This window comes from Desmodus rotundus, chromosome 5 (genome assembly GCF_022682495.2).
Source record: "Desmodus rotundus isolate HL8 chromosome 5, HLdesRot8A.1, whole genome shotgun sequence".
NCBI lineage: Eukaryota > Metazoa > Chordata > Mammalia > Chiroptera > Phyllostomidae > Desmodus > Desmodus rotundus.
Window position 1 is genome coordinate 48147863 of NC_071391.1, and position 27965 is coordinate 48175827.

General features: G+C 45.3%; 2 protein-coding genes across 5 annotated transcripts in view; one reads left to right on the forward strand and one right to left on the reverse strand.

Moving 5' to 3' along the window:
- Positions 1 to 14493, forward strand: part of RNF169 (ring finger protein 169) — a 77411-nt gene extending 62918 nt beyond the window's left edge. The window contains exons 5-6 of one of the 2 annotated variants that reach the window (XM_053924070.2): positions 8003 to 8096; positions 8513 to 14493. In XM_053924070.2, the coding sequence (XP_053780045.1) occupies positions 8003 to 8096; positions 8513 to 9694 (1276 nt within the window). In that variant the 3' untranslated portion in view covers positions 9695 to 14493. The remainder of the gene's footprint in view (positions 1 to 8002; positions 8097 to 8512) is intronic. The other variant, XM_053924071.2, reaches the window with a different exon arrangement.
- A 5130-nt stretch (positions 14494 to 19623) lies between these two features.
- The window catches only part of XRRA1 (X-ray radiation resistance associated 1), a 61351-nt gene continuing 53009 nt past the window's right edge, over positions 19624 to 27965 (reverse strand). For all 3 annotated transcript variants that reach the window (XM_045182074.3, XM_045182073.3, XM_053925844.1), the window contains 4 exons: positions 21866 to 22085; positions 21012 to 21127; positions 20699 to 20804; positions 19624 to 20106 (listed from right to left, as the gene is read on the reverse strand). In XM_045182074.3, the coding sequence (XP_045038009.2) occupies positions 19853 to 20106; positions 20699 to 20804; positions 21012 to 21127; positions 21866 to 22085 (696 nt within the window). In that variant the 3' untranslated portion in view covers positions 19624 to 19852. The remainder of the gene's footprint in view (positions 20107 to 20698; positions 20805 to 21011; positions 21128 to 21865; positions 22086 to 27965) is intronic.

The following is a 27965-nucleotide window of genomic DNA, read 5'->3' on the forward strand; positions in this document are numbered from 1 at the left end:
GGGAGTGAGTCCCAGGCGGGCCACCGCCGGCTGCGTGGCCGAGTAGGACGACAGCCCGGCAGGAGTGTGAGTGCACACTGCCCCGGGAACGACTCTCGGGGACAGAGGGGGTGGGAAGGTTCTCACGAAGGAATTCGCTGTGGCTACCTCGAAATTCAGTTCCTAAGAGTCAAATCATTTGAAACAAAAAACACACCTCACACACGTTCATACAACCCCCACCGCCATCACCATACAGAACTTAAAACTTAATTTGCCAGCTTTAGACCAAAATGAAAACCCGTGTCAAGTTAAAAACAAAATTCCAAGGCTTGGTTCAAACAAACCAAACGATTTCAACCAGAATTACCACGGTACCTTCTCAAAGCGTGTTCCCTTATGTAGCAGTGGGAAATCCCGAACCGCCCACGGGAACGCTGCTTTGGTGTCGTTACACCGGGACTCACCGAGACCTCGTCCAAGCCGAGCACTCAGTTTCTCCCGCTGCAAAATGAAGCGCCGCAGGCCTGGCCCTCGAACAGTCAGAACCCACGAGACTGCCGCTGGCCAGGAGTCACTCCACCGCGGGCGCAAAGCAGGGCTAAGTCCCTTTGCAGTTGCCATTTTTGTTACAAAACAGAAGGTTCGTCACACCTGGTGCCAGCAGAGCCAAACACTAAAGACCAAGAATTGCAATGAAGAAATATTGGCCATTTTATTGCAAATGGCGCCACTCAGGAGAACGGTCAGCTAATCCTTCAATACCTGAACTCCCCAATCCAGGTTTCGGAGTTGGTTTTAAAGAGTCTACGGGAACAGGTATGCGGAAGCGTTGGCGGGGTAGGTTTTCATTGGAGGATCTTGGAGCTTGGCCGTTTATGGTGAGGAGTGTCATCACAGGATCTTCCTGGACGACAGACCCTCTGCTTCTGGAAGTGTTCCGGTGTACAGGTTCTGGCCACGTCCAGGTCCTTTGGTTCCGCGTGCAGCTGAAGGTCAAAGTTCTGTCCTCTGCGCATGCTTCAGCTGCGTGACTTGTGGTTTTGGCCTGCGGTCTCTGCAAAGCAGCTCAGTATCTCTATAGGACAGGATGATTTTGAGCTGTTTTCCAGTTACACATGGCTTATAATTTTTAAAAAATATTTTTAGATATACTCTTCCCATATGTATCACTTAATGTAGTCTCTATTCTCATTAAGGCTCACTCTTTATATATTTTTACTGTAAGTTACTTGAAGTTCTTCTTGTAAATAGAGAATAACCATTAAAAAAAAATCAAACCATCTATCCTCTTTGCAGTTCAATGTAATAAAAAGAAAGTGATGCAGTGATGTTAGTACTGCCATTCCGTTAAAAGTTGGACACATGGACAAAACCAAGGGGGAGGGTGGAGGTGGGGGAGGGAGGTGGGTTCCGCTGGGGTGGGGTGGAGGGATGGGGAGAAAAGGCATACAACTGTAATTGAATAACAATAAAAATTTAAAAAAACTGAGAGGGACATAACCCTATTAAATTACTTTTAAATCTAATTTCTAAAAGCTTAGAACAGGTTTGTAAAAAAAAAAAATATATATATATATATATATATATATGTAATTCTACTGAATGTGCGCATCATAGGTAATTTTTTAAACTAATGAAAAATGAATGAGATAAAACTACAAGGCTGTATGATGTCTCTTTATGCTCTGTCTTTACAATAAAAGAAATATAATGATAAAAAAAAAGCTGTATCTTAAGTAAAGTGTGCCTAGCAGGATTGCCGGCACAGACAGGTTAAGGTACTGTTGCTGTGATTTTGTTATCTTTTAGAGCCACAGACTCAGAGCTGAAAAGGACCTGAAATATTGTCTTATCTAATTCTTTTGTTTTATGGACGAGAAGATTATAGCCCAGGGAGAATATAGCTTGCCAGATCATAGACTGTAGAAAACTGAGTTGCAGCTGAGGTTTATTGGCTCTTTCCACTCTGCCCCATTGTCCCCCAGGACCTTCTTGTAGATCCCTGTGCTGCCTCTGTTAAAAGTAATGGAATGTGGTTAGGAAATGAGATAGCCTAAGAAGTGATGTGGAACCTAAGAAGAGTGGCAGTTTCTAGAGGTGTCAGTAATACCTCTGACATATTAGAACACAAATATCCTGGTAGTTTCTGGAGGTGCCTGGCCAGATGGTGAGGGAACTAGCCTTTTCCCAGTACTTCTTGCCATACCTCATTTCATGTAGTTCTCTCATTAAGCCTACACGACTTGTAATATCACTCTCATTTTACAGCTAAGGAAAATGCAGTTCAAAGAGGTTAAGTAACCACCAAAGAACTTATCACCTCTGTAAAGTGACAGATGGAATTGGAACTCAGGTCTTTTTTAACTGTAAACCTATGCTCCTTCTGTTAAACCATTCTCAGCACCCTTGACAAAAGGCCCTGTGCTTGTGTCTTTGCCTTGAAATGATCCACCTTTGTAACAAAGCTGCCTTTCATCTTGTTGTTGGATAATTTATACCCTGCCTTGTTCTAAAAAGATACAAGGTGGCCACAGAGATCTAAGAAGCTGTCCGGTTATCATGCTGTTGGAGGGGACTCAAATCCTTTTGCATTATGCTGTGGAAACAGTGTTCCTCCCCACCTGCAAATGAATACTGGTATATGTCCAGAATAGGCAAATACATGGAGACAGAAAGTAGATGAGTGGTTGCTTAGGGCTGGAGGAGAAGGGCAGGGTGTAGGAGTATTAGCTAAAGGGTATGAGGTTTCTTTATGAGGTGATGCAGATATTCTAACGTTGATTGTGTGATAAAACTCTGTGATGGTACTAAAACCTTAAATTGTACACTTAAAAAAAAAAGAAAATACTCATGTACACAACACCGATAATCTAGGTCATAAATACACAAGGGAAGGATTTTAACAAATTCTCATCTTTCTCATCCATTTTTGGTTGCCAGCTACAACGAGGCCTAAGGGAGCTGCTGGTTTCATTCAAATATCTATGTGGGGAGGCAGGTGAGGGGGGCTCACACACCCAGGCCAGAGGCTGGGAAGAGGGTCTTCTCCAGCCTTTAGCTTCTTGGTGGGGCTCAGCTCTGTTAGACCTGAGGCTTTGATTGAAGAAACTAATGCGGTATGGGTGAGAGAGATGAGTGAGCAGTTGAGAGCATGGGCTGTCTGATGTTTTATATCATATGTTAACATTTGAAAACTCTTTAAGCAGTGTTTTAGAAGGATGAAATCTTCTAGCTTTCCAACTGCATGCTTATACTGGCTGACCCTCCTTTTCTTTGTTTGTAAGGCAGACTCATTGTGGTTATGGGTATTTTTAGCCTAACTAGACATCCCAGAAGCCATCTGGCCTCTTGGCAGTGGAAATTTTAAACCAGTTGCCTTCCAGACAATGCTGCTTTCTCTTGTTTATGATTTCATGATGTGTTTGGAAGAGAGAGCTTCCCTAGACGTGCTGAGTCTGTTCTGTGGCAGAGTAGACTAGCATGTAAATCAGTATGCTGTGGTAGGAAGAGCCCAGTCTTTAGAATCAGAGGTTCGGGGGCAAATCTTGGCTTCGGCTGTGTAACCTTGGAAAGATCATTTCCCTCAGTTCTTTGTAAATTGAGGATGATGGTACGTATCTCATATGGTTTCTGTATGGATTAAATGAGATACACTACATTTAAAACACTTAGCACAGTGCATGACAGATATTAGATTCCTAATGAATGTTCAAGTTTTCTTAAAGAAGAGAGAAGCATTTCCATACATATTTTTGTTCATGTACAACTGATTCATTGAATATATCTACTGTGTGCCAGGCACCACATCAGGGTTTGGGGATACAGAAATGGGTGTATGCAGAGGTGGGAGAAGTTACTTCCCTGTGTTTAATGAAGGTATGTTTGAGCTCTTTCAGTGCTAAGAACAATATCAGGTTAATTGCTCTTGACTATTCTCAGCCAGAATTTTTTTAAATTAATTAATTTATTTTTATTCAGTTACAATTGTCTGCATTTTCTCCCCTTCCCTCCACCCCACCCCAGCCAGTCCCACCTCCCTCCCTCACCTCTACCCTCCCCCTTGATTTTGTCCTTGTGTCCTTTATAGTAGCTCCTATAGACCCCTCTCCCCACTATCCCCTTCCCACTCCCCTGTGTCAGCCAGAATTTTGAAGCTTCTTAAGGTGGCCAAACACCACAGTAATAATATCTATATATTATATATTGTTTGTATAATATTTTTATGATTTTAATTTTTTATTGTTATTTAATTACAGTTGTGCGCCTTTTCTCCCCATTCCTCCACCCCACCCCATGTATAATATTTTTAATTCATGATTTTTGTGTTTCTTCATGTGACTATAATAACACAATGGGGAGATAGCGTTATATGGGATGAAAGATTTTGTATGCTATTTGACACAAAGTTTTGAGTTGACATCAATTTGAAATAGATTGTTATAAATTGTTCACTGTAATCCCCAGGGTGACCACTAAGAAAATAACTTAAACTTACACAATATTATAATATAGGATGGGGCAAAAGTCGGTATTGATAAATAATTAGACAAGATTAAACTGTTTCATGTGCTCACAGCTGTAACCCTCCTTTTTCTCTACCCTGTGTATGCCATTTATATCCCAGTAAAGCTGGGAAAAAAAAGAAAAAGCATCTAGATTGCAAGGAAAGAAGTAAAACTATACTTACAGGTGACATGATGTTATTTGTAGGAAATTCTAAAGATTTCATGAAAAAATGATTAGAACTAAATAAACTAGCAATGTTGGAGGATATAAGATTACCACACAAAAATCAGTTGAATTTCTACACACTAATAGTGAACAATCTGAAAATGTAAGTAGGAAAGCAATTCCATTTACAGTAGCATCAACAACAATAGAATAGTTGCAAATAAGTTTAACCAAGGAGGCATAAGACTTAACACTGAAAACGATACCACAGTGTTGAGAGAAACTGAGCAAGACCTAACTAAAGGGAAACGCTTGCGTGCTCACAGATTAGAAGTCTCAATATTGTTATGATGGCAGTACACCTCAGCTTGTTCCACAGGTTCATCGCAATACCCGTTAAAAATCCAGTCTCATTTTTGTGGAAATGAAAAGCTGATACTAAAACCACATATGGAATTGTAAAGGGTGCCAAATAGCCAGAACAATCTTGAAAAAGAACAGAAGTGGAGGACTCACAGTTTTCTGATTTCAAAACTTATTGCAAATCTACAGTAATCAAAAGAGGGAAGCACTGAGACAAAGGTAGACAGATCGGTCTTTGGAATACAAGTAAGAGTCCAGAAATAAACTCATACATCTGTGGTCAGTTGATTTTCCGTAAGGGCGCCAAGATCTTTTGGTGGGGGAGAGAATAGTCTCTTTACATATGGTGCTGGACAGCTGGTTTTCCACATGCCGAAGAATAAAGTTGGACCCCAACCTCACAGCATATATAAAAATTAAGTCAAATTTGATCAGATTCCTAAATGTAAGAGCTAAAACTATAAAACTCTTAGAAGATAGCTCTTGGAGAGTCCAGCTGTATAGTCACTGCTCTCCTATAGCACTTCCATGCTATGATGTGGTGGACCTCAGGGACTGGATTCTCCTGCAGGTCAAGATTATCTTCTCATCAGTCTGTCTGTAGCGCTTTGTACAGAGTTGGTGCTCAGTAAAGTCTGCTGACCAAATGAATGGAAGAGACAATGACAATTTCAGCCATACTGAGGCTTACCAAAAAGATTTGAGGTGGGCAGAAACTGCTTTGGCTGTTTTTGTGGTGTGCTTGCGTGCATCCGATAACTGGGGCATGTAGCCACTGTCTTTAAATTTGACTCTGTTACTGCTGACACAATGGATTCATAGCCTTGTTTTTAAAAATTATATTAAGCCAATTCTTAATTATGGACTATTTGGACTTTAACGTATAGGTCTAGCCTCAGTTCGAACACCTCTAATAGACGTGCAGCTCAGTACCTCTTAAGGCTATCAGTAAACTGCTCTATTGGAAGTTACAGAGTTCTTTCTTAGGTCCATGAGTGTCTAAATATCTACGTGTTTCTCCAATGAAATCATGCCAAACAAGTCATCTATTGGAAATAATAACGCTGTCTCTTTCAGCTCTGTATCCATCCCTCCTGACCCAAAGTGCATGTTATTCACCCCAGCATTTTAATCTGCCATCCTGTTTACTTCTGGATGGCTCACACCACTGACAGTTTGTGTAAGTTTTGGAAATGCAAATGAATTTCAATACTATTCCAGGTAAAATACAAACCAAGCTGACTTCTAAGCAGCTGCCTTTGTAGGGTGATGTTGAAGTTTCCTACCTGTTTCAACATGTATCTCCCACTAGGTAGGACAACTCTCACATTATTTGTTTAGGTTCAATGTTGAATTTTCTGGTAAAGTGCAGGCACGTAAGGCAGGTTGGCCACCACTTCATCCTAATAATAACATAGCATAGATTAGTTCATCAGACTGAAGCCATCTAGCAAGATGGTGTGGCCGAGGAACATAGGATGAGAGGGTTTTGAAGGCAAGGAATACCACAGAAATGCTGAAATGGAAGCCACTGTGGAGGTAGGACTGGCTTCTGCTAGAGATGTAGGGAGAGGAGAGGTACCCTGGCAGTACCCCTTATTACCCCCTTTATAAATTTCCCCTGGCATAGCACAACTTTAAAAGTAAATCTTTTGCTACAAAAAAGTAGATATGATGTATTCCATTCCAAAGCTATTCAAGGGAAGCATTTCTGTTTGGGATCATCCGCCTGGCTGTGTCCACCTTGACTTCTGGCTTTTCCAGCCCTGCTCTCACTCCATCCCAGAGTTATCAATTACCTGTCTGTCCTTTCGGCACACTTTTTTGTTGTACCATTTTCTGGTATTGCATCGAGTTATTTATTTGTGTGCCTCACTAGACTCTGATTCCTTGAGACCTAGACTGTATCTCTTTCTTTGTATTTTCGGTGCCCAGATAGTGCTCAGCAGTGAGTAGCATATGGAAAGGGAACGATACGTGCTTGTTGAATAGCACTGTAGCACAGGTATGCGTCAGTTGCAAGCCTTTGTAAAAAGCATTGTTCTCACCACACATGTATTAGGCAGGGTTGGAGAGTAGAGAACAAGGGTGAGTAATAAGAAAATCAAGAATTACTGCTGATGATCTATGGGGTAGGTGACAGTCATCACACAGAAATCTTACCCAGTAAGATCGATGCTCTAATACAGGCGCTGTGAGTTTTGATTTGGATTGTAAAATCATGATGTAATGCACACGTAAGAAAAAAGTTGTGTCCCTGAAGTCTCTTAAATCACCAGGATTTAGGCCTTTGGAAGCTCAACTGTAATGGATTAAGGGAGAGACTACATTTAATTTTGACTCCCCACATAAAAATCTGGTGCTCTGCTGTGCATTTTGTAGGTACTTACATATTCGTTTCATGGCTGATTTAGATTGCTTGCTGAGATGCTTGGTGGGAAGAAAAATTCTGGCGGTGCTCTGGCCCGGGGCTCAGTTGGTTAGAACGCCATCCCGCGCACCAGCAGTTGGTTCCGTCCTCGGGTGGGGCGTGCACGGAAGGCAGCCAGCCGATTGATGTTTGTGTCTCACGTCAGTGTTTTTTTCTCTCCCTTCCTCTCTCTAAAGTCAATAAAAATATTCTCGGCTGAGGATAAAAAAAGTCTGTTGTTTGCAAAGGTGATTGAACCCTGTTAAGGTGAAGTATCCCTGTGTCTCTCAAAGCATGAGCTAAACAGTCATTGGTCTTGTGTCAGTTAAGCAGGTCTAGTTCGGAGACAAAAGCTTACACCAAATGTCCTCTCTGGAGAACTCTTTCTCTTTTGACGGGATGTGCTCTCAGGATGTGTTTCGTTAGTAAATTAACTCATTCTCTATTGTAGTTGCCCAAGGGAGTTGTCTTTCTTAGTGGGTGGCTGTGAAAGCGCAGAAGAGATTCTTATTTCTGTTTTCTTAGCTAGCATTATTGGCTCTCCTTGACCAGCCCTTCTTCTGTTTACTCTGTTAGGAACCTAAAGGTGGAGAGAAGTCAGAGCTGCAGTGACACCGCTCAGGACAGAACGAAGAGCAGACTCCGAGCAGCCCCCGCCAGCAAAGCCAAGGTATGCCTCGGGCGGGCGTTGTCCCCGTCCCACAACCCCGAGAGATCTCTGGCCACCGGAGAGACGCGCAATGAGAAGAGGCGGAATGGGTCCCGGGCATGCTAACTGTGTTGGAGGATTGTACAAATAGGTGTGAAGGAAGGGTTGGTAGAATAATGTTTTTAAAATTCTATGTGACATTTTTTCTATTGATTTTCAATTTTATTGTTTCAAGTTTGTAGGAATTTCTGCAAATAGTGTACATTCTAGGTTAGCGATTTCCCCCATTTTCTTAGGCTCACATCATTCTTTATCCATTTTCTTGCCCTTTCTCTCCTTATGCCTCTATCATTGTGAGGAAATTACGAAGCAAACTGTGTGTGTGTGTGTGTGTGTGTGTGTATGTATGTATGTATAATCTTTTCAATCTCTTTCAGGTGACAACTATAACCCCAACCACCAACCCCGTTATTGGTGTTCTCTTGTCCACTCAGAACAACCGCTGCCTCTCTGCCCCTGACCTGACCGTTGAAAAGCGTCTGCCCTTCAGCTCCCTCTCATCCTTGTCTTCCCTGCAGAAGCCAGAGCGCTCCATTAGCCCTGAGAGCAACGACAGCATCTCCGAGGAGCTCAACCATTTCAAGCCCATCGTCTGCTCACCGTGCACTCCTCCTAAGAGACTCCCCGATGGCCGTGTGCTAAGTCCCCTCATCATCAAGTCAACCCCCCGCAACCTAAACAGAAGCCTGCAGAAGCAGACTTCGTATGAGGCCAGTCCGCGGATCCTCAAAAAGTGGGAACAGATCTTTCAGGAGCGGCAGATCAAAAAAACGCTTTCGAAAGCCACCCTTACCTCCACGGCTCCAGAAACAGGGGAAGATTTGCTAGCCTCTGAAGTTATCCATTCTAGCAAAGAGAAGCCACTTCCGACTCTAAATACAAGACTGTCCAGTGGGCGTGTACTGCCTGAGTGTACTGGCCCCGCCCCCGCTGACCTGGATTATCTCCCCTCTGTCAGCCAAACAAAAGCACAGGGCAGTGACAGTAAAAGGAACACTGAGGTCCCAATGGAAACCTGCTCTTCTTCAGAACTTAGAGTGGGAGCCAGTGGGACTCCTTTGGAGACAGAGCACTTTGAAGGGTCAGGGTCAAGCTCAGATGCCAAGTTAGACAAAGCTTGTAGAAGTACGGCCATGAAAATCTCGGCAGTTAATTCAGTGCTGGCCAAAAACAGTGTTTTGGGTGGGGTCTTCAAAACAAAGAAACAGCTGAAGACAGGGAATCATTTTGATGTGCCTAACGGTGTCCTGGCAGACAACCTAGGTGAGGAGCCACTTCCTTCCTTGCGTCGGGGCCGGAAAAGACACTGCAAGACCAAGCACTTGGAACAAAATGGCTCCCTTAAGAAGCCACGACAAAGCAGCGATGAGGCGGGCCTGGCCCCGGCAGACCCTGCCCTGCGCGAGTCGGAGCAGAGATCACGGCAAGAGGAAGAGGATCGACAGCTGGCTCTGCAGTTGCAGCGCATGTTTGACAACGAGCGGCGGACTGTGAGTCGGCGAAAAGGAAGCGTGGATCAGTATCTCCTACGGTCCAGCAACATGGCCGGGTCCAAGTAGCGCCTCACGAACCCTGTCGCCTCTTCCTAAGAGGTCTTCGGGCTTGATCATTTATCCTCAAGAACAGAGCATTCTCACTTTGGGTTTCATTTAATGGCAAAATCTGAGAGGGTCCAGGGCCTTTGTAGTCTATATCCAAGCAAACTGCATCTTTGCCTCCCTGTGACCGAGGCCAGAAGCACTGCCCGCCCCCGAAGTGGCCCATGCCCGAGTGCTTCTGGGCCCGATCCGGCGGCATCCACTTGGAATGAGATTCAGGAGCACGGTGGCCAGAGTTAGAAATGGTAGAGGAAAGGGGGATACCTTCTCAAACTGATAGACCTCCTGACTTTTTTCACAGGGTGTATTTTTAAATCAGCTTTGCAGATAAAAATAAGTTCCATGATTTTCAAGGAAGTGGAACAGTATAGTTCTCTGTCAGATCCAAAAAGATTATGTTATCCCTTCTCCTGACCCCTGTCACAAGTAAATATTCCTAATGAAATCATTTGCGTTTATGCTTCCACAAAAGCTAATTAACATTCCCTATTTAAAAAATAACATTCGACTACTGCTCTATAGTTGACAACCATTTCACAGTCCTTGTTTAACTTGGTCTTACAGGAGACCTGACATGTAAGTGGGATTGACCCCATTTTTAGATGATGAAACTGCAGCGCAGGTGTCCGAGTTCTCTCACCTAAGTGGCATGGCCCAGACTGACCACTGGGTCCCCCGACCACAATCCCATGGATTTCCCACACTAACGGGTTGCCGTAACGGACTGCAACCGAAGGCCATGCCAGGGGAGCCTCGGGAAAGCCGGCTAGGCGTCGGGTGCCCGTTGTGCAAAATCCACATGCAGGTCACTGAGGCTGGCTGGAACTATACACACAGAGTGTGCAGTTAGCCCCACCCCCACAGTTTACAGCCTTCTTTTTCCCACTGCTCCACCCTGTAAGATAAAGGACAGTTGGGCATCATCACTCCCACAGGGCCAAGGGTTATCTGCAGTGTTGATCTAAAGTCCAAAAAGTTTGCCCAGAAGTCAGGCAAGAACAATGCGGAAACTCCATACTATGGAAACAAGGTATCTAGCTGGATGCAGCTGGTAAATTCAGTCCCATGGACCTTTGGGGTTTATTTTCCTTAACAGCTGACACCATGTGTCTTTTGCATCCCTGGTGGTGCTTGGTGCTTCTGCCCATCTGGGCTCATTGACAATAGGGATTAAGATAGGATTTTAGGGAATCTCAAATGGGCTGGCATTCCCTGTGCATGTATGAGCTGTTACTATAAAGTCATGTGACTGGCATTTAACAGACCTTTCAGAGCTTCTATATCCCACTGTATGTTGTCCCCTTGAGTGGCCCCAGAAGGGTGCTGCACAGTTTTCCAATGATGTTGCTATTGGTGAAAACACTTCTGGAATCATCCTCAAAGTCTAGAAGCATCTGGAAACATAGACTCCTAAAATGTTAGAACTGGAAGGGACCTTAACAGTCAATTCCAATTTCCTCCTCTTATTAAGGCAGAAGCAGAGATCCAGAACAGGACTCACTGATCAAGGGCCCTGGGGATTTATGGTTTCACCTTATTTTGCTGCTCCTCAGATTTGCCTCCCTTCTCTGAGCAAATCTTTATAATCATTTGGAGTTATAGGAGAGAGCATTTTAAGTATGGAACCGGCCAGAAGCTCTTTGAAGCCTCTGGAAGAGAAGGTGGCTTAACGAGCGTGTGGAGTCATAAATGAGGTGCAGCTGTAAAGTAGAGCCGTCTTCTCAGGCAGCTCCTAAACCGTTTGCAGAGGGAGGTTCCAGAGACGTCTTAAGCATTTTGATGATGACTGAGATATGCGAACCCTCCCCCGTGACTACTTTGGTGGGCAGTGTCACTCACCTGAATGTATGTATGCTGTGTTCCCTGTGTCTGTGCGTGCACATGTGCAGATGTATGTTTAAAAACATATGTCAGTCTCATTACTTTGTATTCATACCACTTCAGTTCTAGGTCCTACCAGCAACATGTGCCCTCCACAGGCTGCTGGAAGGTATTGGTACCCGAGAGAGAAGAGCTGGCGCTGGTTGCTGCGGAAGACAGAGAGGGGGACTCACTAAAGGCCCTTAGAGAAAACACCAGTCACTGCTGTTTCAGATGGTTCCCTTTTGATCTTAGTCAATGTTATTGGGAGGCTAGTCTCATTGGTAGTAACAAAGACACTTATTTTTCCACTTGCCACCTTTTTCTATATCCCCAATAATTCAAAAAATACTTTTCAGTTGGAACCAATTTTTGTTTTTGAAAAAAAGATAAATATTTTAATAGAAAAAGATATATATTTTAAATATTTCCCCAGAGTAATAAGAAATCACATAGTAGAAACAACACGTTTTAACTTCTGGTGCAGAGTGAAAAGCCACTTCTTGTTAAGCAAATATTCTGAATTCTGAATCCAGCTTACTGACTTTGCCCTTGGCCCTGCTGTGGGGCCTGCAACGTACTGACAGTTGTTTTCCACACTTCCAGCTGAGCAGTTTAGGTTAAGGAGGGATGAGGCTTAATCTTTAATCTGTGTGGCTCTGGAGGAGGCAAAACCACTAAAGTATTATCTGTATTTTAAGATGCTTCCCATACTTAAAACCTGAACACTTTTTCTTTCTGAAAAGTTTCCCTCTCTTGTTGCTTAATTGTGAAGTTGGTCACAAATGGAGTTCTTGACATGAATTTTTTGGAGAAAAAAGGGAGAAAGACGAGGGAGGAAAATAGAGTGCTGGGGAGGGTTTCGCAGCCAGGATGAGACAGACAAAGCAAACACTGCTCACAGATCATTGGCATCTGATGCACCATACAAATTCCCCATGCCGCCCGAACTCTGTTCCTTGTGTATACGCATGTTTTTGTTTTTGTTATTAAAGGGGAAAGAGGTCATTCTGATGGGGAATCTAAGAACTGTGGTTGTCCTGGGAAGGGGGCTCTCAGCCCTTTTCTGGGGGCGGGGAGACCCTGCTGGGGCGTGTTCGTGACCCTGCTGATCGCTACCTGATGGAAGAAGTCATCTGGGCCTGTTTGGCTGGTGTGAGATCAGGGGAGTGTGGGTCCAGCCCCTGGCCCCTTTCATGTAATTGCCTCTCTTTTAAAAGATTAATTCCTTTTCACTGAGGCTTCCCAGGAAAACCTTTTGTAAGTGGTTTCATTTATTTTTTTAAATTTAATTTAAAAATTTTGCCTGGAGGGAGCACTGGTGATAAATGCTTTATCTCTGTGTTTTTTTGTTTGCTTTTCCTATAAGAAAAATGACCTTAAGAGAATCAAAGCTGCTTAATTAATTGCTGTATGATTACAAACTGACAAACTGACTACAATGGGAAGCTGCCACTGCTTGGCTGGTGAAGCTGAGACCGAAGGCTGTGCTGTTCATCCTTTCCACTCCGTCCGGCAGACGTTTCCTGAGCTTCAGACTTGTGCCAACTTTGTGCTGGACACGGAGCTGCGCAGATGGAAAGGACGGTTCCCGTTCTGTGGAGCTCAGTGTCCGATGGAATGTATTTGAATGTGTATGTGGCTGGAGAGTTCATGAATGGTCTTGTGAAAGGTCGCTGCTTCCATAGCGAAGATCTTGGATGGTCCCACTCAAGATGCTGTCCAGCACCAAGCAGGCTGCCTTGAACATTTTAAATATTCCCATCAGTATTTGTGAATTTGGTTGCAACACTGCTTTCCATTTCCTAAGTGATTTTACTAGAGGAGAATGAATTTCACCCTCCAGTGATTGTAGGACAATAAGATCTCATCAGAAGCTGCTTTTAGTTTAAGCCCCAAGAAAGGAGGCAGGCTGAGGATCACCGACACAGTCAGAGGTCTATGTCTCCACTAGTAACCTCCAAACCTCTTCCTCAGTCAGGCCTCTCAGCTGGGGCTGGCAGCAGCTGGGTTTTTTTCCTTTTTCCTGCCTGGCTTTTCACTGACATGGAAGGCCAGCAGGGGGAAGGAAGAGAAAAATGGAAGGCTGGATCCTAATCATCAAATATGTAGCTGGAATGGGCATGGAAGTCATTCAAGTCAGACTCTTCCCCCTTCCATCCCTCTTCTTTTTGTAAGAAATTAGGAACTTAATGGCCAGTACCCTGTGCCCTATTTTATATTACAATTTTCTAGGTCCGAACAGTCATTTAAGTTACACACACATACTCACAATTGATAGTGAGGGGACATCCAAATGATTTAGGAGACTTTGTTTCACTGGCTTTTCTTCCTGCTTTTTTCCATTCGAATGAAAATGTACCTGTATCCCCCTGAACACACATCCAGGTAGGGAGAGCCTGCACAGTGCGAGTAAGGTGAATGTGGGGTCTGGGGAAGTGATGCACCAAGGGTTAAAACCCAGCCAGCCCTTCATTTTTCTTTGAAAATCAAGAACTTAGGGACTTAAATCTTTCTAAGCCAGCCTTTTCCTTCAACCCACAGAGTGGTCTTACGGCCTAGTGTTTAGAATTGAGTATAGCTGCTTATAAATTCTTGGGACTCAATGAGGAAGCAGGTCTGCTTTTTGGGGTGTTGGAGCACAGTGGGATTCTAGGGAAAGAGGCTGCTGAATAGATTTTTTCTCCAAAGAGAATCTAGAAATGTATCTTTACACATGGTTATTATTCACTGTAATTTTCTGAAGATTGTGCTACAGAAAAAGATACTTTGAGATATATAGAGATCACCACTTTAGAGATTGGTTAAATTGGATGAAGGAAAAGTGCCAAGACTGTATGTGCACATTGTTGTATGTATTACCAGTATTTTTTCTTCCTAAGAAAAATATTTACACACTTTGCTTTGTGAGTAAGTGTTTCCTTAATGTCTTGTCAATAAGTGTGGGAGACAACCTCAAACTTGGAGCAGGCTCCCTCACTATGCTTTCTGGTGCCCTAAATCAAGAACTTGTTCGACAAAGCCAAGGTGAGACCAGGCTTGCTTATCGCCCTCTCCTCTAATATGGCATAAAAACAGGCAATGCATCCCTCAAAGATCAAGCTGCTAAGAGCTCCAGGGTAGCTTTTGGGCCCTGGCTCCCGAAGGCAGCGGTCAGATTCTCCCTGTTGGCCCTGCCCACCCTCCAAGCTGTGCGACCAACAGGAGCAGGGGCTGTGCCTCAGTGAGGTCGACCCTTAGCCTCCAGCAGAACACTGAAAGTCCTAAGGAGAGAATGGGTAACTGTGCAAGGGAAAAAATGGTTATTATAAGTGCCAGCTTTTTTTGGCACTTGATGTGGTTTACTCTCACTTTTTTATACAAACATTGTTGTCATTAGGGCCTATCCCTCTGCCACCTAGAAATAAATCGTGGGTTGTGTGTTGGTTTTATTCAGCCTGCTGTGCGCATTAGAATTGGAGAAGGGGCTTAGATGCTCGTTGACTGCTGCTGCTGGCCACCTCTCACGCTCATCATACAGAACATTTTGACAGCGATAGAGGGCTTACAACAGGGCATGCCCTGTTGGGGATGCTTGTGCCAACAAAGAAATGGCACGAAATCAAGTGGGATGATTGTTAAGCAGTACCGAAGTGCATTCTCCGGTGGATGTTTACCTACTTGAGGAGAGGCCCAAGTTGAAAGTATATAGTAAAGCAAACTCATGAAAGAAAATGTTCTGTTTCTAGTCAAAACTCTCACCTCTGGAGAGCAAGCTCAGGCAAATCTGGACGAAGCTTAGACTACGTGTGTTTGGTTTTTGATGCTGTCTTTGCTGGGAGATGCCCCGCGTTGGAATGTCTTGCTTTGGCATTCAGGATGATGGGAGAAATAAGGCGGGATGGGGTTTCTGTGGTGTACAGCTACATGTTCTGAGTTCTAAGTTATTTCCAATTTACAACGTTTATTCTCATAGCCATTCTTCTAATAAATGCACCAAGACAGAATTGGAGTAAAGAACAAATGCACGGGGTGACACTGTCCTTGCACATCAGGGCTGTACTCAGAACATCTGATTTTTAAAAATACCTTCTTGGAACCATTGCTCAGGAACTCATCAAAACCCCCTTGCTGTCAGTTTCTCATCCACCAGGGAACAAACGTATCCCTGTTTCTTGTAAACTTGTAAAGCCAATTCGAAGGACTGGTGTAAGAGTCTATGCCACCATGGTAAACCAGCACTTGAAGGACCTTTGAAATCACCTGGCCCAAGCTCTTCCCAAGAGGGTTGTTAAAATGATTTGCAAGAAACATGCCATGGCTGGTGTAGCTCAGTGGATTGAGTGCTGGCTGTGAACCGAAGGGTTGCCAGTTCGATCCCCAGTCAGGACACATTCTTGGGTTGTGGGCCAGGTCCCCAATGGGGGCCACGTGAGAGGCAACCACACATTGATATTTCCCTCTCTCCTTCCCTTCCCCTCTCTCTAAAAATAAATAAGATCTAAATTTGCAAGAAACAATGCTAGTTGGAGATATGAGAACATATTGATTATCCCTTGGGTCCTAAAGTAACAGAAATGCTCTACATCTACACTTGTTAATTACCTTACAGCCCGGTGCCCTGAAAGGGTGGCCTCATTTACAGGTGGGCAGCTGGCCCTGATGGCCTGGAAGCTGGGACCTCTGGCTCCAAAGTCACTGATTGCTCTTTCTGCTGCCCTGGCTCAAAACCTCACGGAGGTGCCACCCTCCGCTGGCCTTGGCTAACATATAGCTCCAGTTGCTTCCTGGGTTGCCTTTCCTCCTGGACTGGGCCTTGTGTGGCTAAAGAGAGCGGAGTCTTCCCTCTGCACCCACCGCAGGGGTGGGAGGTGTCCTGAGGCAGCAAGCATTATGAGGCACAGTCTGCATCTAAATCAGTTTTCTCTCCTGTGGCCACAATCAACTCTCCCAGGTGCTCACCGGCACCTTGGATAAGCGATTAGGGAAACAGATGGGCCTACCTAATTTTGAAGAATTGGTGGGGGAAACTATTCTGTTTTGCTCTTGTTCGAAGATTGGAGAAGGCTCAGAAGAGTGGCAGCCAGCTTCCCATCGGCTTATGGATGAGGAAGGGGGCTGTGGGTGAGGCAGCCCAGCGGGTGAAGCATCTAATGGTGGATCAGATGTGCCCACTACGGAGAGTGACTATGCTGACGATGGAGAGGGTGGCTACCACCCAAAGGGCCTTCTTGAGTAGTTATGAATGGTGGAACATTTCACAAATCTAGTCTGAGGCTTTACTCACTGAGATAAGGACTAGGTCATGTCTCTTCAAAAGCACAAAACTGAAGTTTGCTCAGTGAAGAACCTTCCCTCAAAGTGTGTTTTTAACACCATAAAGACCCATAGAGACCGAAAACTCCACTGCTGCTATGGGTAAGGTTAAATGGGCTGCCCTGTATCATACAGTACATAAGAAGGTTAAAAATTGAACCTGGTAATGTGACTAAGTCTGGATAATGCAGAGACAGAAGAGACTTGGACACAAGTGGTGAATGATCACATGGCTTCCAGAAATGCAGCACGTCACCGTGTGGGAGGGTGGGTAAGTAATCCATACCCTGCCTTAAAGCGGGTCGGTTGGAGCGCTGTGTTTTCTTGGTAGGAACAGGGTCATTTTAAGGGGAGTCTGAGGCAGTACCTGCAGGAATGTGCCCAGCACCGGCTTCCAGTGTCTTAGCCAGAGCTGTGTATAACCCCGTTAAGATATCCAGGCTGAGCTATTTCCCATTTCACCCACGAGTTCAATCTTATTGAGTATTTCCTGGATTCAGGCCCTACACTGTGCACCGACGGTATCGTTTCTTGGTATAGGGCAGTGTGATGCCCAATGAGGTCATACTAGGTCACGAAAAAGGAAAGCCCAGTTCAGCTCGGGAGGAGAGTTCCAGGACATACTTGAGCTGAGGCTGAAAGGATGAATAGGAAATATCAGCTCCCATGTAGTCTTACCTAGTTCTCTTCCTAGATGAGTAGCAGAGTCGCTGTGCAGCTTCCTTCCTGGGAGTTCGACACTGGCATGACTTAGTTACACGTGAGGGGCAAGGGGCCAGCACTCTACACCCACTGTAAACAGCTAATGATCAGGAATGTGGAGTGATTCCTGATCAGCCTGGGACTCCGGGCTGAGACTAAGATGAAGAAATGTGAAAAATCATGCATCAGATATCAAAGGTCAATTTCAAGTATAAAATAGGAAAAGCAGTTCTGATATTAGTAGACTGTGGATAAAGCCTTCATAAAGCCAAAGAGGTAAAGCCATTGGTTTTAAGAGTGTGTAAAAGTTTCCTACCCAGAGAAGGGGGTGGGCAATACACTGGTCCTGCGTCTAGGTACCGTGAGGAGGGGAAAGCCCCCAAACGTGGGAAGTCTACGAGGCAATCTATGTGGAATAACTGAGAATGTTGAGTGTTTGGCTTGGATGAGTGTGGCCTTTACAGGGTGTTTTCACACTGGTGGAGGGTTGACCTGGCTGGGCAGAGAGCAGACATGCTTTTGGTCAAAAAGCTGAGCTCGGACAAATGACGGACTTCGGTACACAGCCCAATCACTAGACCTGTCCTACTGCTTTCCAGCAAAGGATGGGATGGCCTTTAGAGGGAATGAGCTCCCTGTCACTAGATGCGCAAGCAAGAGATGAATAAGCTGTTGTCGTGTTTACGAAAGGCTTCCTGCTTTGAGGTTGGGATAGGATGTTCCCAGGAGCCTTTCAGACCTGAAGGCCTAGAGTTGGGTGGTGGTTCTGGCTGAAGGGAGCCGTCCAGTTCTCCAGACCTGGAACATAGCGAGGTTGAGTGTGAATGATGGGACCGACTCTCCCTCCTGACATTAGAAAAAGGGTGGTTTGGGGCCCCAGGAGATCCACGGTGGTGAGTCAGCAACATGTGCCCATGCAGGAATGCTGCTGTGGGCAACACTGTATTACCTGCATCTCTCCAGGTGCCCGTGGGAATGAGTGAGACATGGATGACTTTATCATTTGTTATGCGTATGTGACTGTATAAATGAGACTGTGCCTGGTATGGTAAATATTTAACTGGTCACATGTGTGAGACAGGTTGACTGTGATAGTATGCAAATAATCTGTGTCCTAATAGAACCTCACACTCAAAATATTGCACACACTCCATGCTTCTCCTATCAGAACAGTGGCTATAAGACTGTAATTACAACTTAGGCTGTAGAAGTTTGTGTCTTGCTGAGGATCCTTAATTCATCTGCCACTGCTTCCTGGTTCTTGGGAACCACAGGCCTGCTCTCCAGGTCCGAATTGTAGGCACCTCCAGGAGAGTAGTCTTAGGAGCAAGCGTTGCCCAGGTGACTAGGCCACGCCTGGTATCTATCTCCAGAAGCACATCTCTGGAAGTTAGCCCGTGGCCTTCTCCAGATCCTCCTCTGTAGCAGGTGCGGGCTCCCGGGCCCGCACACGAATGGACAACCCCACAGGCTGCCTTGGCCAGACTGGTTACTTACATGTGCCCAGGCTGACCTTGCACAGCCCCAGGGCCCGTTTCAGAGCCACAGCTCACCATGTTTGCACATGGGACTTCAGCCCGTGTCCTGGATTAGAGTACCTTGGGAAACTCCATGTTAGCCGTCTCCTCTGCTCGTCCCAACTTTGTGGCCATGGTTATCTGGTAAGGGGATTCCCAGTCCTCTCTTCTTCCCTTCTCCACATTTGCCCTCACAACAGAAAAAGCTGTCCGACAGAAAAAGCACCATTTCTGGACCTTGGTGGCCTCAATTTTGCCACCCCTCCTAACATACACACACTTTCTTGGCCGTGGGCGAGTTATTATCTGAGGCTTAGATTCTGTGCTGCTTCTCTGTCCCATCAAGTCTGTTTTCTACCCTAGAGGTCAACACAACTCTTGGACACGGATAACTCAGGCGGGTTTCCCACAGGACTCTGGGGATATGGATCAAGCCCAGGACCTTTCCCCAGTGTGGCAGCCTGGCACAGGCTCCAAGGAAGAACGTGGACTACTCTGCTCTGTGCACGGGCTCTTTATTGCTGCTGGGCCAGGCCCTGGATCCCGCCCGGCCCCGCCCGGCCTAGGAAGGGGAGGTCCTGATGATCTCCCCACTCTGTGGCCAGCCAGCAAGCCTGAGCTGAGCTCTGAGACCAGCACCCAGCCATACCCACCCGAGCCGGCCTGGAGGCTCCATCCAGGGTGCGGAGCCCTCAGGGGGGGTGTGGGGAACAGGCCAGGGGCACGTGTGGCCCTGTATGCAGCTCTAGCCTTTAGAGTCACTGGTCGTGGGCTCTGGGCAGAACTCATCCATGAACTGGAGGAAGCGGCCAAACTTAGGCTGGCCCTCGCTCAGGGCCGGGTGGGACGTGGGCGGCGCTGGGGCCCTGAACACCTTCTGCAGCGAGCACCGCACCAGCTCCCGGTACCGTGCTCGGAATTCTTTCAGCAGGCGCTTGGCCTCCAGGTACTGCTGCTGGTTCACCAGCCGCCGCTCTGTGCGCCGGCGCAGAACAGCACCTGCAGGGAGAGGGGTCAGGAGGGCAGGGGCTCACTGGCCCAAGGAGGTGGGGCTGGGTCTAGAGCCTCCCCCACCCCCCCAAATTGGGATGGGGTGAGAAGAGCGTTCAGGGTCATCAGGAAGCCAGTAGTGTCCCCTCCTGATTCTATCCCAAGCCTTAGTTCCAGTATGTAGCATGCGATGTGACTTTAGGCAGCTCTCTGCCTCACTCAGGCCTCATTTTCTGTATCTGCACATGGGAAGGGCTGGGGCACATGCTCCTAAGGGCCCTTCCCGATCTGACACAAGCCCTTTGCCCTGTTCCAGCAGATGTGTAACCTTCTAGATCACAGGTGGCAAACACAAGGCCTATGGGCTGACTCCCGCGCACCACATTGTTTTACCTGGCCCGGCATTGTGTTTCTACCCAGCAGCAGTGCTGAGCTCCTTGCCCCTAGTTAAGGAGTAGTTCCATTTATACAGTCCTGCAATTACATTCGGCCCTTTGAAGGCAACCGCGAGGCTGATGTGGCCCCCAGTGAAAATGAGTGTGACACCCCTGTTCTAGATCCAGGGTTCTGGCAGCTGAGGACTGGGGGGCCAGAGCCATACCTAGTGGGGCCTCTGTAATGTTCCGGGGGTCCCGCATGCGAATGAGGATGTCATCCAGCAGCTGGGCTCGAGTCTTCCGCGGGGGTGGAATAGGGATCCTCTGGGCCTGACAGGAGGTAAGGGAGGAGAGTGTTCCCCAGTCTCACACTCAGTCTCTCCTGGCCTCACCTCCACGCACAGCCACAGCCACAGGCAGGGAAGCAGTTGGGGGTTCGGGTAAAGCATGGCCCTTAGAAGGCCAGGAGGTGACCGCTGCCTCTGCCCCTGTGGGGTCCTGAGGGCTACCTGTACACTCAGTAAGGCGCGGGCTTACCCGTTTCTCCTTGGGAGCATAGTGCCTCTGAAGAGCATCCCGCCTGGGCTTGGAGGAGCCGTACAGGACCGGGTGCTTGAGCATGTGCTGCAGGGCCTGCGTGTTCTTCTGGATCCCTAGGGCAGGGAGGGAGTCGAGGTGGAGTCCAGGCACTTGCCCTCCTCTTACTAGATGCCTCCCCCAATTTCCTCATTGCCCACAGAACAGTGGCCCTGGGCAAAAGGATGAGAAGCCCCCCATCTATCCCTGGTCTGTTGCAGTGTCAGAGTTCCATCAGTGGTTCAGTGAATCCCTGGCGCCTATAAGCAAAGATCCCAATAGGAAGAGCACTGGAGTGGGGAGAGGGGCTGGCCCCAGTATGACTCCGTTAGCCTCAGGGGGTTACACTGCAGGGACTGACACCCCAGGGAGCTCGGCTGAGCACCAGTTCTTTGAAAGAACCAAACCTGTTAACGCACCAGTCTGAAATAAGGGCCTCACAGGTGGCACGGGTTTCCTTGCCTTAAACCAAGTAGAGAGGATTTTGGATGTTCAATTTGGGTCTTAACTGGGAATCTGGCCAGTCTGGGTGTTTGTTCATCAAACCCTTCCTGGAGAGACTTTTCCAGCCAGAGCTAGGCCCAGACTGCTGGAGTCTCTGAACAGCTGTGACTCCCCAAAGCCAATTAAGGCCCAGGCCATGGGTCCTGCATGTAGGGCCCCAAACCAGGACACCCTCAGGGGCCCTTTGACAGACATTCAGATAGAAGACAGCACCCTGCTCTGGAAAAGAGCCTTAGCAGCAGCACCAGCTTTGCCCTGGGCTCTGGGCTGTGGAGAAGGGCCCCTGCCTTGGAGGCATTCCTCTCACATACCCTTTGGCTCAATGAAGGCTGGGTCAGGCTTGGCTGTCAGCAGCTCCTCATAGCCACGGTACTTGCTGGAGACTGAGGCAGGTAGAAGCTTCCTCCGAGTCCTCTTCACCTCTCTGGGTGCTGGAGGAGGTGGTGGTGGTGGTGGTGGTGGTGGTGGTCTTCGGTCTTTCTCCACCTCTGATCCATCCCTCTGGAGGATGGAGTAAGGCATCCCACTCACCTGTACCCAGGAAGAAAAACACACTCATTCATTCCACTAACACTTCTGATCATCAGCTCTGTGTGGGTCCCCATGCTGGGCCCTGTTAAGGGCAAGAACCGAGACTGGGGTGAGAGGAGGCAGACGTGAAAACAGACAATGACCATATACCCCGATAAATGCTGTAAGAGAAGGGAGCACAAACATTCTAGGTGAGCCCACAAGAAGTCCTAATCTAGCCTGGGGTGCCAGGAAGCTTCCTGGAAGAAGCGCTACCTTAGCCTGAACTAAGTCTTGAAGAGCCAGGAGAGCCATCCCCAGGCAGGGATAGGGAGAGGTGTGGGCTGCAAGAGGTAAGAAAGGAGGACTGTTGCAACAAGGGATAGCATGATACTATTATAGAGAGGTCACAGGTAAGACAGCAAGGTGTGTATTGGGGGGAACTTAATATTGGTATAGTTGAAGTGCTCCATGAAGAGATAGGCGGATGGAGCAATAATCAGGCCCCACACCAGGAAGCACATTTAAATGCCAAGCCCTGGCCAGTGTAGCTCAATTGGCTGGGCACCATCCCACAAAGTGAAAGGTCACCGGTTCAATCCCTGGTCAACGCACCTGCCTGTGTTGTGGGTTTGGTCCCTGGTTGGGGTGCATATGAGAGGCAACTGATCGATGTTTCTCTCCCATTGATGTTTCTCTCTCTTTCTCCCACTCTTTCCCCCTCAAAGTAAATTTTAAAAATTTTAAAAACTCATTTTAAAAAATAAAAGAAATAAATGCCAAGCTGAGGGTGTTTGTTTTGTCTTTGTCTTTTCTTTATCCTCACTCTAATAGAGGGCAAGGAGTTTTAACGGGGTGAGTGAACATTTTCTGAATTCACATTTTTAGCCTAACCCAATTGGTTTTATAAGAAATAACTATATGAAGCCTGTATTTCATGTAGGGATGTAGTTAACCATTATTAAAAGTTATGGCTGACTAAGAAGAAATAGAAAATCTATAGAGACCAACTTCCGGCCAAGATGGAGGCATAGGTAGACACACTGTGCCTCCTTGCACAACCAAAAGAAGGACAACAACACATTTAAAAACAAAAAACAACCAGAACTGACAGAAAATCTAACTGTATGGAAGTCTGACAACCAAGGAGTTAAAGAAGAAACACTCATCCGGACTGGTAGGAGGGGTAGAGACAGACAGTAGGGCGGAGAGGACTCACAGCAAGGCGGTGGCTGGAGGACCAGGGTGGACAAGGCAGCAGCTGGCAAGCCCAGCAAGGCAGCGGATTGTGGACTGGGTGGTCCCACATTCGTGCGCAGATAAACCGGGAGGAACAACTGGGGAGCGAGACAGACCCTACAACTCAGGCTCCAAGTGCAGGAAATAAAGCCTCAAGGCCTCTGACTTAAAAACCCTGTGGGGGCTGAAGTGGCAAGAGAAACTCCCAGCCACACAGGAGAGTGCATTGGAGAGACCTAGAGGGTCCTAAAATGTACACAAGCCCATCCACCCGGAAATCAGCACCAGAAGGGCCCAGTTTGCTTATGGGTAGCAGGGGGAAGTGACTGAAAACCCACAGAGAGCAGAGCAAGCGGCGTGGTTCCCTCTCAGACCCCTCCCCCACATATAGCATCACAACCAATGACTTAGGGTGCCCCACCCTGGTGAACACCTAAGACTCCGCCCCTTACTACGTAACAGGCCCACCAAGACCAAAAAAAAAAAAAAAAAAAAAAGGCCCAAGTAAAAGAACAGGTCAAAGCTCCAGAAAAAATACAACTAAACAACAAAGAGATAGCCAATCTGTCAAATGCACAGTTCAAAACACTGGTTATCAGGATGCTCCAGGAACTCACTGGGTACTTCAACAGCATAAAAAAGACCCAGGCAGCAATGAAGGTTGCATTATGTGAAATAAAGGAAAATGCACAGGGAACCAACAGTGACAGGAAGGAAACCGGGACTCAAATCAATGGTTTGGAGCATAAGGAAGAAAGAAACATCCAACCAGACCAGAATGAAGAAACAAGAATTCAGAAAAACAAGGAGGAGCTTAGGAACTTCTAGGATATCTTTAAATATTCCAACATCCAAATCATAGGGGCTCCAGAAGGAGAAGAGGAAGAGCAAGAAATTGAAAACTTATTTGAACAAATAATGAAGGAGAACTTCCCCAATCTGGCAAAGGAAATAGACTTCTAGGAAGTCCAGGAAGCTCAGAGAGTTCCAAAGAGGCTGGACCCAAGGAAGCACACACCAAGGCACATCATAATTACATTAGCCAAGATGAAACAGAAGGAGAGAATCTTAGAAGCAGCAAGAGAAAGGGACACAGTTACCTACAAAGGAGTTCCCATTAGGCTATTAGCTGATTTCTCAAAAGAAACCTTGCAGGCAAGAAGGGGCCAGAAAGAAGTATTCCAAGTCATGAAAGGCAAGGACCTACATCCAAGATTGCTCTATCCAGCAAAGCTTTCATTTAGAATGGAAGGGCAGGTAAAGTGCTTCCCAGATAAGGTCAAGTTAAAGGAGTTCATCATCACCAAGCTCTTATTATATGAAATGTTAAAGGGATGTATCTAAGAAAAAGAAGATAAAAAATACGAACAGTAAAAGGACAACAAACTCACAGTTATTAACAACTAAACCTTAAAAAAAACAAAACTAAGCAAACAACTAGAACAGGAATAGAACCACAGAAATGGAGATCACATGGAGGGTTATCAGCAGGGGAGTGGGATGGGGAGAGAGGGGGGAAAGGTACAGAGAATAAGTAGCATAAATGGTAGGTAGAAAATAGACAGGAGGAGGATAAGAATAGTATAGGAAATGTAGAAGCCAAAGATCTTATATGTACGACACATGGTCATGAACTAAAAGGGGGAAATGTGGTGGGAGGGGGTGTACAGGGCGGAGGTGAATAAAGGGGGTGGAATAGGACAACTGTAATAGCATAATCAATAAAATATATTTTAAAAAAGAAAATCTATATGACCTATAATAAGTAAAGAGATTGAATTAGTAATTTAAAAACTTCCTACAAAGAAAAGCCAAGGACCAGATGTCTTCAGTAGTGAGTTCTACCAAACATTTAAAGAATGGACAAGGTAGCAGAAAACACCTAGTCAGAGCAGCAAAAAGAAAAAAGAATTTTAAAAAATGAGGATAGTCTAAGAGACCTCTGGGATAACAGGAAACACAACATCTGCATCACAGGGGTCCCAGAAGGAGAAGATAGATAACAAGGAATCAAGAACCTATTTGAAGAAATCATGGCTGATAATTTACCTAATCTAGTGAAGGAAAGGACACACATGTCCAGGAAGCACAGAGAATCCCAAACAAGATGAACCCAAAGAGGACCACACCAAGACATATAATTAAAATGGCAAGCGTTAAAGACAAAGAGAGAATCTCAAAAGCAGCAAGAAAGACACGGTTACGTACAAGGGAGCTCCCATAGGACTGTCACCTGATTTCTCAACAGAAATATTTCAGACTAGAAGAAATTGGCATGATATATTCAAAGTGGTGAACACAAGGGCCTACAGCCAAGACTATCCTACCCATCAAGGCTCTCATTTCAAATTGAAGGTGACATAAAGAGCTTCCAAGACAAGAAAAAGCTAAAGGAGTTCATTACCACCAAACCATTATTACAAGAAATGTCAATGGGTCTCCTTTAAGGAGAAGAAAGAAAAAAAAGAGAGAAACACACTTATACAGAATAAAATGGCAATAAACACACATCAGTAATCATGTTAAATGTAAATAGCTTAACTGCTCCAATGAAAAGACATGGGGTAGCTGAATGAATAAGAAAACAAGACCCATGTACATGCTGTCTATAAGAGATCCACTTCAGAACAAAAGATACACACTAACTGAAAGTAAAGATTAAACAAAGATTATTTTATGCAAATGGAAATGAAAAAAAAGATGGGGTAGCAATACTTATGTCAGGCAAAATGGACTTTGAATCAAAGGCTATCATAAGAGACAAAGGAGGACACTACGTGAACAGTAATGGGATTAATCAACGAGAGGATATAACACCTATAAACATTTATACATCCGCCATAGGTTCACCTAAATATATAAAGCAAATCTTGATGGATATACAGGGAAAGAGCAACAGTAATACAGTCATCGTAGGGGATTTTAACACCCCACTGACATTCATAAATAGATTTCCCAGACAAAAATCAACAAGGTAAGAGAAGACTTAAATGACATCCTAAACCAGATGGATTTAATTGATACAGCATATGGCAAAGTAGGTTTACAGTTGTTCGTTTGGGAAAAATAATATAATAATTAATGAATCATAATACAAGAATAAAGTCTTCTGCATACTTACAACCATAAACTGACTTTTGCCACCCTGTATTTTCAGAACATTTCACACCAAAGCCACAGAATACACATTCTTCACAAGTGCACATGGAACATTTTCTAGATAGACCACATGTTACGACACAAAACAAGTTTCAGTGAATTTAAGAAGATTGAAGTCATATCAGGCATCTTCTCCAACCACAATGGTACGAAACTAGAAAACAATCACGAGAAGAAAACTGACAGCACACACACATGTGGCGAGATGCCAGGCACCAAACAAGGGGTTAGCAATAGGGTCAGTGAAGAAATCAAAAGTTACTTTGAGACAAATGACTATGAACACACAACAACCCAAAATCTATGGAACACAGAGAAAGCAGTTCTAAGAGGGAAATTCATAGCAATAAGGCCTACCCCAAGAATCAAGAAAAATCTCAAATAATCTAACCTCACCCCTAAATGAACTAGAAAAAGAACAACAAACAAAGCACAAAGTGAGTAGAAGGAAGTTAACAACAAAGATCAGAGTGGAAATAAAGGAAATAGAGACTAAAAACAATCTAAAAGATCAATGTGCCCTGGCTGGTGTGGCTCACTGGATTGAGTGCCGGCCTGCAAACCAAACGGTCACCAGTTCAATTCCCAGTCAGGGCACATGCCTGGGATGCGGGCCAGGTTCCCAGTTGGGGGTGTGCAAGAGGCAACCAATCGATGTGTCTCTCACACATTGATATTTTTCTCCCTCTCTTTCTCCCTTCCCCTCACTCTAAAAATAAATAAATAAAATATTTTTTAATAAAAAGTTCAATGAAAGTAAGTGCTGGGTCTTTGAAAAGATAAACAGGACTGATAAACTTTTAACCAGACTCATCCAGAGAAAAAAAGAGAGGACCCAAATAAATAATAAATGAAAAAAAGAGAAGTAATAACTGATACCACAGACATACAAAGGATTATAAGAAAAAGTTATGAACACCTATATGCCAACATATTGGACAATATGGAAGAAATGCATAAATTCCTAGAAACTTACAATCTTCCAAAACTGAATCAAGAACAAACAGAAAATCTGAGTGGACCAATTACAAATAACGAAATTAAAGCAGTAATCAAAAAAGTTCCTAACAGGCTTGGCAGAGTAGCTCAGTTGGTTAGAACATTGACCCTATATAGCAAGGTTGCCGGTTTGATCCCCAGTCAGGGCACACACGACCATCAATCAACAAATGCATAAATGAGTGGAACAACAAATTATTTTGCTCTTTCTCACTCTAAAAATCAATTAAAAAACTCCCAACACACAAAAGTCCTGGACCAGATAGCTTCACATTTGAATTTTACCAAACATCTATCCTACTCAAACTATTCTAAAATATTCAAGAGAAGGGAAGCCCCTCAACCTCATTTTATAGGACCAGCATTACCCTAATTCCAAAACCAGATAAAGACACTACAAAGAAAGAAAATTACAGGCCGATATCTGTCATGAATATAGATGTACAAATCCTCAACAAAATATTAGCAAACCAAATCCAGCGATCAGCAATACATTGGAAAATC